This window comes from Muscardinus avellanarius, assembly GCF_963383645.1.
Source record: "Muscardinus avellanarius genome assembly, chromosome: 20".
In the NCBI taxonomy this organism is placed as follows: Eukaryota; Metazoa; Chordata; class Mammalia; order Rodentia; family Gliridae; genus Muscardinus; species Muscardinus avellanarius.
In genome coordinates, this window is record NC_137806.1 from 1786546 (window position 1) to 1801719 (window position 15174).

At 49.8% G+C, this 15174-nt stretch overlaps 1 protein-coding gene across 1 annotated transcript in view; it reads left to right on the forward strand.

The window, feature by feature from the left end:
• The window catches only part of CACNB2 (calcium voltage-gated channel auxiliary subunit beta 2), a gene marked incomplete at both ends in the record, with an annotated part of 215370 nt that extends 203853 nt beyond the window's left edge, over window positions 1–11517 (forward strand). The window contains 5 exons of the mRNA XM_080717077.1: window positions 546–655; window positions 3639–3790; window positions 6525–6620; window positions 11040–11225; window positions 11473–11517. Coding sequence (XP_080573203.1) covers window positions 546–655; window positions 3639–3790; window positions 6525–6620; window positions 11040–11225; window positions 11473–11517 — 589 coding nt within the window. The remainder of the gene's footprint in view (window positions 1–545; window positions 656–3638; window positions 3791–6524; window positions 6621–11039; window positions 11226–11472) is intronic.
• Between the last annotated feature and the right edge of the window lie 3657 nt (window positions 11518–15174).

Here is a 15174-nt window from a genome sequence, read left to right on the forward strand (position 1 = left end):
TCATTGATCTGTAGCCCATTTTCTTCATCAGGGAAAGTAGGATAATACACCTCTCTCTCATGAGTTTTTGGGGCACTTTAATCAGAAATTTAAGCAAAATGGTTAATATATACTTGGCAAGTAGCCATTTACTGATAAGAGATGGGCATGGTGGCACAGGCTTGTAATCTTTTACTTGGGAGGCTGAGACAGGAAGGTTGCAGGTTTGAAGCCAGCCTCAGCAATTTATCAACGTCCTCTGCAACTTAATGAAACCCTGTTTCAAAATAAACAATAAAAAGGGCTACGCATATAGCTGAGAGGTAGAATCCCCCTGGGTTCAATCCCCCAAAAATTCAGTGAGGCAGTTAAAAGACAAACAAGAAGGAACAATTAAGTGTTCTAACATATATGGTTTAAAAATATGGGCACCGCATACACACACACACACACACACACACACACACACACACATGCATATTTCATTGTTTGATGATTTTTTTTTTTCATTCACTTTTATGAGATTAACAACTCTTAGGTCTTCTGTTCCCTTTTTCCTCTAATAGGATATCCATCACCAGGGTCACTGCTGATATCTCCCTCGCCAAACGCTCAGTATTGAACAACCCCAGTAAGCACGCAATCATAGAAAGATCCAGCACAAGGTCGAGCTTAGGTAAGTCTGCGCAGTGGTGATGAGCGTGCGCCATTTAAACGCCCCGCCCCTGAGGACCGCAATGAGATAGTTAACACGAGTTTTCCATGTGCCACAGAGAAAAAAGCAGCTGCGTGCTGTCAAGTAGCTAGTGCGAGCGTCCTAATGAGTTCGTGGTGTGCAAGGATTTGTTATGCAAGTTTCACACTAAAGTTGCACACACGAGCAGCACCGATGGTTTGGTTTGTTTTCACTACTGCAAGCTGAATACCTGGATTATATCAATAATAAAATCAAAGCCGGGCATGCCCGTAATCCCAGTACTTGGGAGGCTGAGACAGGCGTATTACAGCTTCTCATGGACGCCCTCCACAACTTAGTGAGACCCTGTTTCAAACTAAAGAATAACAAATAGAGTTTGGGGTGTAGCTTGGAGGCAGGATGCCTCTGGGTTCAGTCCCCAGTACCACAATAAGTAAGTAAATAAGTAAGTAAATAAATAAATAAATAAAACATATAAATAAAAAGGGCTGAGGATGTACCTCAGAGGTAGAAATGTCCCTGTGTTCGGTCCCCAGTATAAAGTAACAATGGTGAAATCATATTCAGAAAAGTGTAATTTGTGTGTGCTGAGACCAATAAAGGATGAAGTAAAGTCTTGGCCATTCTCTATTGATTGACATCGATAATTTTGATTTATTTGTAAAATATAGGGTAGGAATCTTAGGTAATGTACTTACAGAGTGATTTTTGAAACTGCTTATTAACATAGATGGTTTAGTTAAATACAGACCCTTTGGCAACTATTCTGTCTTTAGAAACCTGAGTTTAGGTTAATCACTGTTACACCTTTAACTTACTGGATAAGTAGTTTTCTCATATATATATATATATATATATATATATATATATTTTTTTTTTTTTTTTTTTTTTTTGCAGTATTGGGGATGGAGCCCAAGAGCATTGTACCTCCAAGCTACACCCCCAGTCCTAGTTTTAGTTCTTCTATTTTTTTGAAAAGGGTCTCATTGAGTTGCAAAGGACCTCGCTAAGTAGCTGAGGCTGTCTGTGGTGGTGCAGCTTGTAATCTTAGTACTTGAAAGGCTGAGACAGGAGAATGGCAGGTTCAAGGCTGGTCTCAGCAACTTGGTGAGAATTTCAGCAACTTAGCAAGACTTTGTTCCATAAAAATAAATAAAATAAAATAGAGCTGGAAGTGTAGCTCAGAGGTACAGTGTCCTTGGGTTCAATCCCCAGTAGCAGAGGCAAGCCATTAGTGACTTGATTTTCAGGAATAATATACTAGTTAGATTATCTCCAGGAATCTTCCAGTGTGAATGCAAAGGTACAGGGGAATGAGAGGTGTTGAGAGCTGAACCCGCTGGCTGAAGGGAGCTTTACAGACCTGACCTCATAACGTCAGTGGACACTGTGAGGTAGTCGCTGTACTTTAAAGACCTGCGCTGCCTACTAGAGTAGCTTCTGACTATAAATCACTAAAAATAAGCCGGGCGTGGTGGCGCATGCTTGTCATCCCAGCATTCGGGGAGGCTGAGACAGGAGGATCACGGTTCACAGCCTCAGCTACTTAGTGAGGCCCTTTTGCAACTCAGTGAGACCCTGTTTCAAAATAAAGACTAAAATATAGGGCTGGGGGTATAGCTCAGAGGTAGAATGCCCCTGGGTTCCATTCCCAGTGCCACAAAAAATAAACAAATAAACAAATTACTAGAAATAAAATCTAAAAATGCAGTTGCTTGTTCATACTAGCTACATTGAAAGCATTCTGTAAAGGCCAGGCATGGCAGTGCATGTCTGTAATCCTAGTACTTGGGAAGCTGAGCCAAAAAAAATCACAGGTTGAAGGATAGACTCAGCAACTTAGCCAGACCGTGTCAATCAATCAATCAATCAATCAGTCAATCCGGCTGGAGGTGTAGCTTGGAGGTAGAATGCTCCTGGGTTCCATCTCCATCACAATAAATAATAAAAATAAATAAATAAATAAATAAATAAATAAAGTGTTCTGTAGCCATGGTGGGTAGCATACTCGGCAGGATGGAGAACATTTCCATCATCACAGAAAGACAGTCTTTGTTTTTTTAATGTTTGGAGAGATCACAGAACAATAGATGAACAGTTCTTGGAGTCCAAGTATTTTTTAGATTTTCGGTGATACATTTTCTATGAATTTTATAGCTTGGGTTTCTATAGAGGTAATTCTAGAGCAACTGCTCTTGTGAAACAAAATGTTACAGGACCTATCCTTCGTTGCCAGAAATTAGGAGTGTGTTTTGGGACAGTTGTAAATAGGCACCCTTTATGTCTCTTACACTGTACTTCAGAAATAACAGCGTAACACCGGGGATCCAGCCCCAGGCAAGCTCCCGCGGCGAGGGCAGCAGGCGATGGTTGATAGGGGACACTGCTGAGAAAAAACCCTGAAAGACATCTACTAAGTTTCTTATAACATTTTAATAAAATAACGTCATAGGGTAAAAGTTCTATACAACTAAAAATGAGTCAGCAGAGAGAAAACAAAACCTTTGGCTCTATCTCGCATTTAATGAGAAGCAAATTTGATTTATTGATTGGTTGATGGATTGACTGCAGCACTGGGGGCGGAACCCAGGGGCGCTCTACCTTTTATTCTTTATTTTGAAACCGGGTCTCACTGGGTTGGGAAAGGCCTCACTAAGTAGCTGAGGCTGGCCAAGAACCTGCGATCCTCCTGTCTTGAGATCTCCAAGTCCTGGGAGCACAGGTGTGTACCACGGCATCCAGCTGAGCAGCAAATTTCAGAGCTAGTCAAGAGAACAATTCCCAAAATCTCAAGTGCTGAGAAGAAATAGACCTTTCCTAAGGACTCCTCTTACCAACTGCATTGCCTGTAAACACCAACAGGACTGGCCACAGAGGGCACACTGTATCATTTTACATCATCTTAATCTAGTCTGAAAATCCATCCTGTTAAATAATCAGACCCTGCCTTAACCTTTTACAGCGGAAGTTCAGAGCGAAATCGAAAGGATTTTTGAACTTGCACGGACATTGCAACTGGTAGTTCTGGATGCAGATACTGTCAATCACCCAGCTCAACTCAGTAAAACCTCCCTGGCCCCTATTGTAGTGTATGTAAAGATTTCTTCTCCTAAGGTAAGTGGGGTTGCTGTTATTTGCTTTTTTATTCTAACAGACGGATGCAGAGTTTAAGAAATACATTTTAGCGAAAAATTCTAAGAATGGCAAGCAAAGCGTGGTTGGTCGGGGGTTCCGGGGGTCCTTCCTTCCTCTCTCCTCCCTCCTCTCTCCTTTTTCCTCCTTCCTTTCTCCTACTGAACCCAGAGGCTTTCTACCTCCAAGCTATACCCTCAGCTCCTCTTGTTAAACTTTTGTTTTGAACACAGTCTCGCGAGGTCGCTAAATGTCTCACTGAGTTGCTACTGCTGGTCTTGAAGCTCTGGTCCTCCTGTCTCAGACTCCCCAGGGCTGGGGTTAAGGTGTGCGCCACTATGACAGCTGGAGTGGTGATTCTTAAAGCGTGGTCCGGGGATCCTTGGAAAGTCCCGAAACATTTTTAGAGGATCCATGGGGTAACCAAGATTTCAATGACAATACTAAGAAAAGGTTTGCCTTTTGCGTGGTGTTGATACTTTTATGGAGGGTGCTAAAGCAATGGCGTTCCCACGAGAAGCAAAGGCCGCTAGCGGCTAGGGTATCACTGCCATGCCCTTGCAGTTAAGAATGTCCTCATATAGCAAAATATGTCGATTTTGTTAAAAATGTTAAATTGGCGCATTGTAATTAGTAAAAGTTCTTGATTGATTTTGAACTGGTGCGTTGTAATCACATCTTGGTGACGGGGATGGAGGCACACACGCACTTAGCACTAGGTGAGCTGCGCCCGGCTCCCACTCCGCGCCGCCCCCTTCCCAGCATGCCTCACTGCTGCTGGCATAGTTTTATATAGTTTTGTATAGTTTTGCATAGTTTTGCCATACTTTTGCCATAGTTTTAACTGGCATCGCGCCGGTTAAAGCGCTTCCGGCCGCACACCCGCCGCTCCACGGGGCTTCTCCTCCTTGTCTGGAGTTCCTTTTGTCTCAGTTTCTCCCAAGTTTTTACATATGTGGGAAAACATAGGACTCCTCATTTTTGTGACTGCAAATATAAAGTTCAACTGCTGCATACCAGTAAGTTGTCTGAAAAATACATGCTGGTTGGTTGAGTTGTGAACCAAGCTAGCCATTTTTTTCCTGGAATACCATTTGTATCCAAGAATAACTGGCAGCCTGTGCTTGTTCAGCCTGGAGTATGTGTAGATATTTTCTTTTAACAAAATGAGCTAATCATTTTACGGATAACAGCCAATGATAATATTAATGAATGTCATGTTTAGTATCATAAAATCAATGTGTCAATATTTGGCAGGGCTGAAAAGCTCAGTGTACCACTATCTCCCAGATAATCAGTGAATGATGTCACAAATCTTACTAAAGCTACCATTCCGACTTCAAGACAGACCAGCGGGGTTTAACAGACTAAGAAAGTTTGCTGTCATGGTTCTAGATCCCACATGGCAGCTACTCCTGAAGTATAAAACACTTGCTGAGTTCTAGTGTATGATCAAATAGCAGCTCTCTGAAAAGGTACAACTAAAACATTCCTCCCTTTCTTAATTATTTTACCTGTAGCCGGTTGGATTTTCTTTGACTGTTTCAACCAAAATAGTGCTTTGTAGCAGATTGAATGTAGAAGCATGTAGGACATTTCAGTTGTCTTCCATTAAATAGACATTATTATTCATTTTAAATAGATTAGCATTCTAAAAGTTTCTAATATGGTAGGATTAGAAATATTTCATACAACAAAAGCTCTCTGGGGCTTTCAGGGTTTTTGTTTTGGTTTAAACCTAAAGAAATCATAAAGCAGACATTGGTGGCACATGCCTGTAATCTCGGGACTTGGGAATCTGAGATTGTAGGTTCACGGACAGCTCAGCAAGTAGTAAGACTCCCAGCAACTTCACAAGACTCTGTTTCGAAACAAAAACTAGCCAGGCGTGGTGGCGCACACTTGTAATCCCAGTACTTGGGAGGCTGAAAAAGGAGGATCTCGGTTTGTGGTCAGATCCTCAGCTACTTAGTGAGGCCCTCTGCAACTTAATGAGACCCTGTTTCAAAATAAAGAAGAAAAAATAGGGCTGGGGGTGTAGCTCAGATAGAGTGCCCGGTGCCACAGCATCCCCAGTGTCACAAAAACAAAAACAAACAGACAAGAAAAACAAACAAAAAAAAACCCCAAAACAACAACAACAACAAAAATAAACAAACCCCAAATGGTCTGGAGGTATAGACAAAAAAAAAAAAAAAAAAACCAAATGGTCCGGAGGTATAGCTCAGAGGTAGAATGCTCCTTGGTTTAATCCCAGTACTAGGGGAAAAAAATCATGAGGCACAAAGTCTAGAAAAGGGCTAGAAAAGACTCTGTAAGGGCTATGCTTGTGGCTGAAGACTACACCTGAAGACGGGCATGGTGGTGCACCCTTGTAATCTCAGTATTTGGGAAGCTGAGACAGGAGGATCGCAGGTTCAAAGCCAGCCTCAACAACTTAGTGAGACTGTTTTCAAATAAAAAAATATAAAATAGGTTTAGGGGTATAGCCTTGAGCTAGAAGGCCCCTGGGTTCCACCCCAGTAACACACACACACACAGAGACCACAACTTAGATTTGTTAGCATATTAATTTTGTGTACAGTCTTATAGGTTTTCCTTTATAACTTAATCTGTATAAGCTATTTGTGCTGTATATAAGAAGGCCCCTAGATAAAAGAATCAATTTTTTCCTGAGTGAAGACATCCTTCTGTTAAAAGCGTGTTTCTTTTACAGGTTTTGCAAAGGTTAATAAAGTCTCGAGGGAAATCTCAAGCTAAGCACCTCAATGTCCAGATGGTCGCAGCTGATAAGCTGGCTCAGTGTCCTCCAGTAAGTAACTTCACACACGGGTTCAGATGAAGGATCAGACATTTTATATTTATATTTTATATATTTTTTTAATTTTATATGTAATTTTATTTTATTTATTTTTTTATTAATTTATTTTTTAAATTGGTGCATTGTAGTCATATATCAATCACATTGGAGTACAAGACTTGAGAGGATATACAAGCACACATCATCCAATTAGCCCTCATCCAGCCCCCATCCCATTCCCTCCCCCTCCCTCAATCCCATGCTTGTTTGGTGATTAACTTTGATACATTTGTTTATGTACCTCCTGCGTTTTAAAGAGGCTCCATCCTCCCCTATTCCATACCCTCTGATTGGTCACATTAGTTGCTTTACTATAGGGCCCTTTCTATAGCTCAACCTCTTCCTGTTGCCCCTTTCCTCCTAGTTATTGCTGATTAGGGGAAGTGTCTGATTTATATTTTCTGCGATATTTCTCTGTGCATGCTGCGTTGCAAGTACCGATCCCACTCTTGATGGCCCCAGTAGTGGCCTGGCTACTCAGTGGACTGATCCAGACCTTACTGGCTCAGGCAGCGGCCTTGCCTCATGGGAGGGCCTGGTTCTGGTCTCGCTGGCCTCCACACCGGCCTAACCCCTCAGCTGGCTTTGATTCCGGCCTCGGAGGCTGCAGTAGTGGCCTTGCCTCACGGCAGGCTCCGATGCTGGCCATTGGCTCCGGCACCGGCCTTAACCCTCGGCAGGATTCTGATCCCGGCCTCGGAGGCCCCAGCACCGGCCTTGCCTCATGGCAGGCTCCAATGCCAGCCTCGCTGGCCCCAGCATCGGCCTAACCCCTCGGCAGGCTCTTATCCCGGCATCGGAAGCCCCAGCACCGGCCATGCCTCACGGCAGGCTCCGATGCTGGCGTTGCTGGCCCCAGCACAGCCTAACCCCTCGGCAGGCTCCGATCCCGGCCTCGGAGGCCCCAGTACCGGCCTTACCTCATGGCAGGCTCCGATGCTGGCCTCGCTGTCCCCAACACCGGCCTAACCCTTCGGCAGGCTCCGATCCTGGCCTCGGAGGCCCAGCACTGGCCTTGCCTCACGGCAGGCTCTGATGCCGGCCTCGCTGGCTCCAGCACCAGCCTAAGCCCTCAGCAGACTCTTATCCCGGCCTCGGAGGCCCCAGCACCGGCCTTGCCTCACGGCAGGCTCCGATGCTGGCCTCGCTGTCCCCAGCACCGGCCTAACCCTTCGGCAGGCTCCGATCCTGGCCTCGGAGGCCTAGCACCGGCCTTGCCTCATGGCAGGCTCTGATGCCGGCCTCGCTGGCTCCAGCACCAGCCTAAGCCCTCGGCAGACTCTTATCCCGGCCTCGGAGGCCCCAGCACCGGCCTTGCCTCACAGCAGGCTCTGGTGCCGGCCTCGCTAGCCCCAGCACCGGCCTAACCCCTCGGGAGGCTCCAATCCTGGCCTCGGAGGCCCAAGCACCGGCCTTGCCTCACGGCAGGCTCTGATGCCGGCCTCGCTGGCCCCAGCACCGGCCTAACCCCTTGGGAGGCTCTTACCCTGGCCTCGGAGGCCCCAGCACCGGCCTTGCCTCACGGCAGGCTCCGGTGCCTGCCTCGCTGGCCCCAGCACCAGCCTAACCCCTTGGGAGGCTCTTACCCTGGCCTCGGAGGCCCCAGTACTGGCCTTGCCTCACGGCAGGCTCTGGTGCCGGCCTCGCTGGCCCCAGCACCGGCCTAACCCCTCGGCAGGCTCTTATTCTGGCCTCGGAGGCCCCAGTAACGGCCTTGCCTCATGGCAGGCTCCGGTGCCGGCCTCACTCTCCCCAGCACTGGCCTAACCCTTTGGCAGGCTCCGATCCCGGCCTCGGAGGCCCCAGCACCCGCCTTGCCTCATGGCAGGCTCCGATGCCGGCCTCGCTGGCCCCAGCACCGGCCTAACCCTTCAGCAGGCTCTGATCCAGGCCTTGGAGGCCCCAGCACCGGCCTAAACCCTCAGCAGGCTCCAATCACACCCTGGAGACCCCAGCACCTGCCCTGCCTCACGGCAGGCTCTGATGCCAGCCTCGCTGGCCCCAGCATCGGTCTAACCCCTTGGCAGGCTTCAATCAAAGGTTCCAGGTATAATGTATCAGATCTCTGCCTCCTCTGAGTACTGGCCACTGCCATTGCCACTGCCTCTACCATTTCAAATCCTTCCCAGGCTCTGAATGTTGTCCAGTGTTCCTAAGCATGCATGACGGTAGCATTCGACATTTGGTGTAATTTCTCCAAAAAAATAAGGTTGGTAGGATCCAGTTTCTGCTTCTCCTGAATATAAGTCTCCACCGCCATCGCGGAGAACTCTTTCAACACCGCCTTTCTCCTTGGTCTCTGCTAAACTCTCTCCTTACAGGTGATGTCCAAGATTCTTAACAATATAGAGAAACAGCAGTCCTCCTTCACGGGGAATTTTTCCATAAGTTCCAGTGCATTTAGATAAGTTTTGTCTGCATCTCCAGTGTTCTGGCATCCGCAATGGCTTTCTTAACTCCTCTCCGATATTTTTCTTTTTCTTTTCCTTTTTTTTTTTTTTTTAATAAGAGAAGACAGTGTATGTGGTTTGAGGAGGTAGTGGGATCAGGCACTCACTCAGTAGCACTGTAACCCGGTCAGTTTCCCCATGGGTCCAGAGTGCTCTGCACTACTCCGCCTGGGGCCCAGGGTCCCGCAACCCGGGCCCCGGCTGGCGTGCCCCGCGTGACCCCCGCCCAGAACCCAGGGTACTGAGCCCGGTTTCTCCAGGGGTCTGGCGTGCTATGTGCAGTTCGGCCCGGGGCCCAGAGTCCCGCGACCCGGGCCCGGCTGGCGTGCCCCGCGTGACCCCCGCCCAGGTCCCTGTGTACTAGGCCCGGTTTCTCCAGGGGTCTGGCGTGCTACACACGTTCCGGTCCGGGGCCCAGAGTCCTGCGACCCGGGCCCCGGCTGGAGTGCCCCGCATGACCCCCGCCCAGGGCCCAGAGTTTCGCAACCCGGACCCCGGCTGGCGTGCCCTGTGCGACCCCCACCCGGAACCCAAGATACTGGGCCCGGTTTCTTCAGGGGTCTGGCGTGCTGCTCACAGTTCAGCCCGGGGCCCTGAGTCCCGTGACCCGGGAACCCGGCTGGCGTGCCCCGCATGACCCCGCCCAGGTCCCAGGGTACTGGGCCCGGTTTCTCCGGGGGTCTGGCATGTTATGCGCAGTTCGGCCCGGGTCCCCTATATTTTATATTTAAAAGCAAAACCAACAGTTAAATGCCAGGGAAGAGAATCACTTATTCCCGTGAAGTAAACCGTCCTGCCTGCTGATAATGTTTGAGCACAGGGGTAGGACGGACAATGATCTTGGCCTACAGAATACACCCGTGGCCTCTTCATTCATTCATTCATGCATGCATGCATTTACTTAGTGGAGCTGGGGATTGAACTCAGTGGCATTTTATCTCTGAGCTACATCCCCAGTCCTTTTTATATTTTATTTTGTTTTGAATCAGGGTCTCTCTCTAGGTTGCTAAGAGTCTCACTAAGTTAGAGAGCGGGTCTTAAACCTGCGATCCTCCCATCCTCCTGTCTCTGCCTCCCAAGCACTGGAACCACGAGCCTGCGCCAACACGCCCGGCTTGCCCTCACTAATCTCCAACACCAGACTCCAGTGTGGGGAACTTGATTTGTAAGAGAGGTCTCTTTGAGGTTGGGGTAGTGTTCACATCTGATCACAGGGAGCAAGTTGCCTTCTCTGAACTACCTAAAAACTGATTCATGACCGTGTATAAACAAATATGTAAACTGTTATCCAGATTCTCCCTCTGGAACACATTCCAGTCATTACTCCATACTTTACATATCAGACCTCGGGATTATAAGCTCATCTAGCGTTATTTGTTCTCTGAGTGTAGCTATTTTAGAGGCTATAAAGGTTATCCATTTGATTACTTTGAAAGATGTTAGCATTATGACCGGCAGGCTCTACGAATCCTGAAAAGTGAAGCCTCTCCTGGCTTCCTAATGGGTTGCCGTGAGGTCCGGGCCAGCACATTTCACGTGGCGTGGGCTATGCTCGCTTCCGACTTTCGTTTCTGCAGCACTGGGTCACGAACGGGCTTCTCCTGCACAGCTCCCAGTGGTTTTCTCGTGGCATCCCTTTTCTGCCGTTTCACCACTGAGGTTTTCACTGCTGCCGCAGGACTTCTCGGGACTGCCTGGCCATTAACCACCATGGCCCCCGTTCACTTTCTGGTTACAGGTTAAGCATCTGGGGCCGTGAACAGGGATCTGAAGTGCCGCACGTGTACGATGAGGCGCAGCACAGGGCCCTGGCGTGCGCAGGGCCACCCTCAGGAGCCTCTGCCTCCCGGGATGGAGGGTGGGCAGGCGCCTCCGAGCTGGGGCCAGGCTGCCTTCTCGGGTGTCTGCCTCCGTTCCGCAGGAGTCCTTTGACGTGATCCTGGACGAGAACCAGCTGGAGGACGCCTGTGAGCACCTTGCGGACTACCTGGAGGCCTACTGGAAGGCCACTCACCCGCCCAGCAGCAGCCTCCCCAACGCCCTCCTGAGCCGCACCCTGGCCGCTTCCACTCTGCCTGCCAGCCCCGCCCTCGCCTCCAATCCACAGGTAAGGAGAGCTTAGTTTTTACAGTCTCCAGAGGCCAAGCATCCCAGCTGCCGCTCCAGCATGCTAAGTGATCCATCCCAACTAAGACCAGCACTGTAACAAAAGCGCTGTAGCAGCGGGGCTGGTGTGATCCTCAAAAATGAAGTGACTCTGTGCACGCCCCAGGGCCTACCTATGAACAGCGTGCAGGTTGGTGTGGAACAAGCATTATCAAAAGGACACTTTAGTTAGGCCGCCTTCGCTGCAGGTGCCGAGAGGCCAGGCAAGGCGGATAGGCCGGGGTCCCCCATAGGCGGGGTCCCCCCATAGACCGGGGCCCCCTATAGGCCGGATCCCCCCATAGGCCGGGTCCCCCCATAGATGGGGTCCCCCATAGGCCGGGGACCCCATAGATTGGGGCCCCCCATAGGCTGGGTACCCCCATAGGCCGGGGTCCCCCATAGATTGGGGTCCCCCATAGGCCGGGTCCCCCCATAGGCCGGGTGCCCCCATAGGCCGGGGCCCCCATAGGCCGGGTCCCCCCATAGGCCGGGTGCCCCCATAGGCCGGGGTCCCCCATAGGCCGGGGTCCCCCATAGGCCGGGGCCCCCATAGGCCGGGTCCCCCCATAGGCCGGGTGCCCCCATAGGCCGGGTGCCCCCATAGGCCGGGGTCCCCCATAGGCCGGGGTCCCCCATAGGCCGGGGTCCCCCATAGGCCGGGGCCCCCATAGGCCGGGGCCCCCCAGGGCCGAGCCAGCTCAGCTAGCCCCGGCTGGCCGGCTGTCGGTTGCGCACGGCCCACCGGTCCACCCCCGCTAGGGCCCTCGGGGCGAGCGGCCGGCGGACGAGGAGCCCGGGAGGAAGGCCCAGCAGCGCGCCGCCCCGCGCGACCCCCGCGACCCCCGCCCGGCGGGCCGCGGCCTCTGCCGCCAGGAGACCCTCGACCCCGAGACCCCCGACGCCGCGCCCAGGGAGGGGCCCGGGGGCCCCCACGCCGCGCCCCGCGAGCCCGGACACCGCCGCGAGCCCCGGCGCCGCGAGCCCGGCCGGGGCCGCCACCGATCCCGGGACCGGCCCGGCGACAGGGACCTGGACGGCGGGGACCCGGGCGGGGACGCGGCCCGGAGGAGGGGCCGGGACCGGGACGGCGGCGGGGACGCGCGCCCGTGAGGACGGACCCACGGACCCACGGACCCACGGAGCGTCCTCGGAAGCGGGCGCGAGGGCGCCCCGGGTACTCTGCATCGCTGTTGCTTCCTAGCAATAGCACGGACTAGAGTATTAATATACATTATTTTCTTTGGAAAGTGACTCTATGTATATATATATACACACATCCTGGTACAGCTGCAATTCTCCAGTTGTGTACTGGACTTTTAAACATTTGTTTTGGGTAGTTGCCATTTGAACAAAAATCTTTTGCCATCCAGATGATGTTAAGAGTTTTTAGAACTGCACTCGGTGCGTCCAGCAAGCCAGGAGCAGCCCAGATGGAAGGTGGGATTTGAGCCAGGAGGGCGCACACCTGTGCGTGGGGGGCTGAGACAGGAGGACCACGGGCTTGAGGCTAGCCTCAGCAACTTAGCAAGACTATGTTTCTAAATAAATAATAAATAAATAGCTCTGGGAGTGGAGCTCCGAGATAGGTCACCGGAACAGCAACAACAAAGAGTGGCGTTTGTTGTTCACCAGGTTTTTAACACCTGGGTACCTGGGCTGTTCATCCGTGGACCACTGTTTCCTGCTTGTACCTCTGGCCGACTAAATTTGGGGACAGATTCAGTCTTGCCTTACACAAAGGGGGGTCATAAAGTTAGAACCTATTTTCTATGTACTAGTACTGTGTACTGTATAGACAGTTTGTAAATGTTATTTCTGCAAACACATTATATATAATATATATATATCAGTTTGATCACACTATTTTAGAGTCTTAATGCCAACTCAGCAGATTTGCTTTATGAATTACAGGGACTAGAAATGTCTCCATTCAGGAAATTTGTAATAACGTTGTCTAGACACCCACCCCATTCTACTAGGAGTCTGTACATACTGTACATATGCGTGACTGCTTGACTCGAGGAGTTGATTTCTGAATGCTGTACCATCCTTGTAAGTTTTTAATTTTAACCATAAATCATGGTCGACGTAACCAAACTCCAGAGATTATTCTACTCCATACAGTTCACACTGATTGTGACAAACACACCCTTCCAAGTTCGTGTCTGTTAGAGTCACCGCACTGGAGTATCCGAGCCGGACCCCACTGTATGCACGCGTGTGCGTGCGTGTGTAAGAATGAGCGTGAGTGAGGTGAGCTGGGATGCCGACGACGATGGAGCGACTCGAGAGACTGACGTCCCAGGGGCTCCTGCGCACCCACTCCCTGCTTACCTGTGCTGTCTGTCGCTTTAACAATGGCCGAGCAGCCCGGGAAGCGAGGCGCCTGCTGCCCGAGGCCACAAGGAGCGAATTCCTGTGCCGGCTCTGTATTTTTGCTCCTACTGAGTAGAAATACAGGTAACCTGTACTGTGACTGTCTCACTGGAAATGTACAATCTTGTGCGTTTGAATATTTGTTTTAGTAAGAAACGTTTACACAGCTCGTTGAATTATTTCGTAGGACAATAAATTTTGATACCTTCTCCCACTTCATTTCCCAACCTCGCCTGGCGACCCCGTGGTTTCTCTCCCAGTGACCTCGTGCCTTTCCCCACCAACGCCAAGTGTCACTGTCTGTCAGAACCCACAAGTGCTTCTCATAACCAAAGTTTCTGCTCTTTACAAGTTATCAGGGCAAAATTGCGTGACTTGAGGTGAAAAAATGTTAAGGTTATTTTCTACGTCAAACATGTCCTCTGCAGGGCAACCCAGGAGACGCTGTCTCCACGCCACAGCCCTACCGCTGCAGGAAGCGTTCAGTGTCAGCATGCCGAGGCTAAAGCTCCTGTCTCTCAAGTGTCCAGTGGTGACTGGACGGGTCAGACAGCATTAGGTGCGCAAGTAGCAAGCACCTAAGCGTGTCCCAGGGAATGCCTGTCGATGGTTGCCTGTGTTTCAGATCTGTACATTAACTTATTTAACAAAATAACAATCATAATTATGGGTTTGCCTCCTTCATTAGTCTTGGTTCTTGCCAAAGTCTTGGACTTTTATGAGTAAAACTGTTTTATTTCTCCTATATCCCCCCAAACTAAAGCGTTTTGAAAATCACTTACCTGCAGTGTTTTACCAGCTAGTCAATGAAAACTGTTCCTCAGAATCAACCCGCTAATCGCCACGACACTGTTTATAAGAATGTATTTACAGGATATAAAACAGCCTGCCACGGTGGTGCATACGTACAGTCCTAGCACCTGGGAGGCTGAGACAGGAGGGTCACGGGTTCGTGACCAACCTCAGCTACTTAGTGAGGCCCTGTTTCTTCTTCTTCTTTTTTTTTTTTTTTTTTTTTTTTGGTGGTACTGGGGTTCCTGGAAGCCCTTCTACCTCCCGGCTACACTCCCAGACCTATTTTTACATTTTTATTTGGAAACAGGGTCTCCTAAGCCAGGGCGCGCGTCTGGCTTCGAACCTGCGCGATCCTCCTGTCTCCGCCTCCCAAGCGCGGGGATTACAAGCGTGCGCCACCACGCCCGACGTGACCCTGTTTGTAAATAAAAAATAAAATAGGGCTAGGGATGTAGCTTGGAGGTAGAATACCCCGGGTTTAATTTCCAATACCACAAGAAAAAGAAACTACAAAGAGTCACAATATATTAACTTCGATTTCAAATTTTGGCATCACTGCAGAGCCACGTTCCCAACTAGACTTGCTTTTATAAAATATTTGATAAAATTATTACCATGGTAAGATGGTAATCACCAATGCTTTCCTACACATTAGTTTATCCTAAATGATGACAGTGGAGCGGCTTCTTGAAGTAGAACTGGCTACTGGTAGCTAAGTCAGGTATGACTTGCTACTA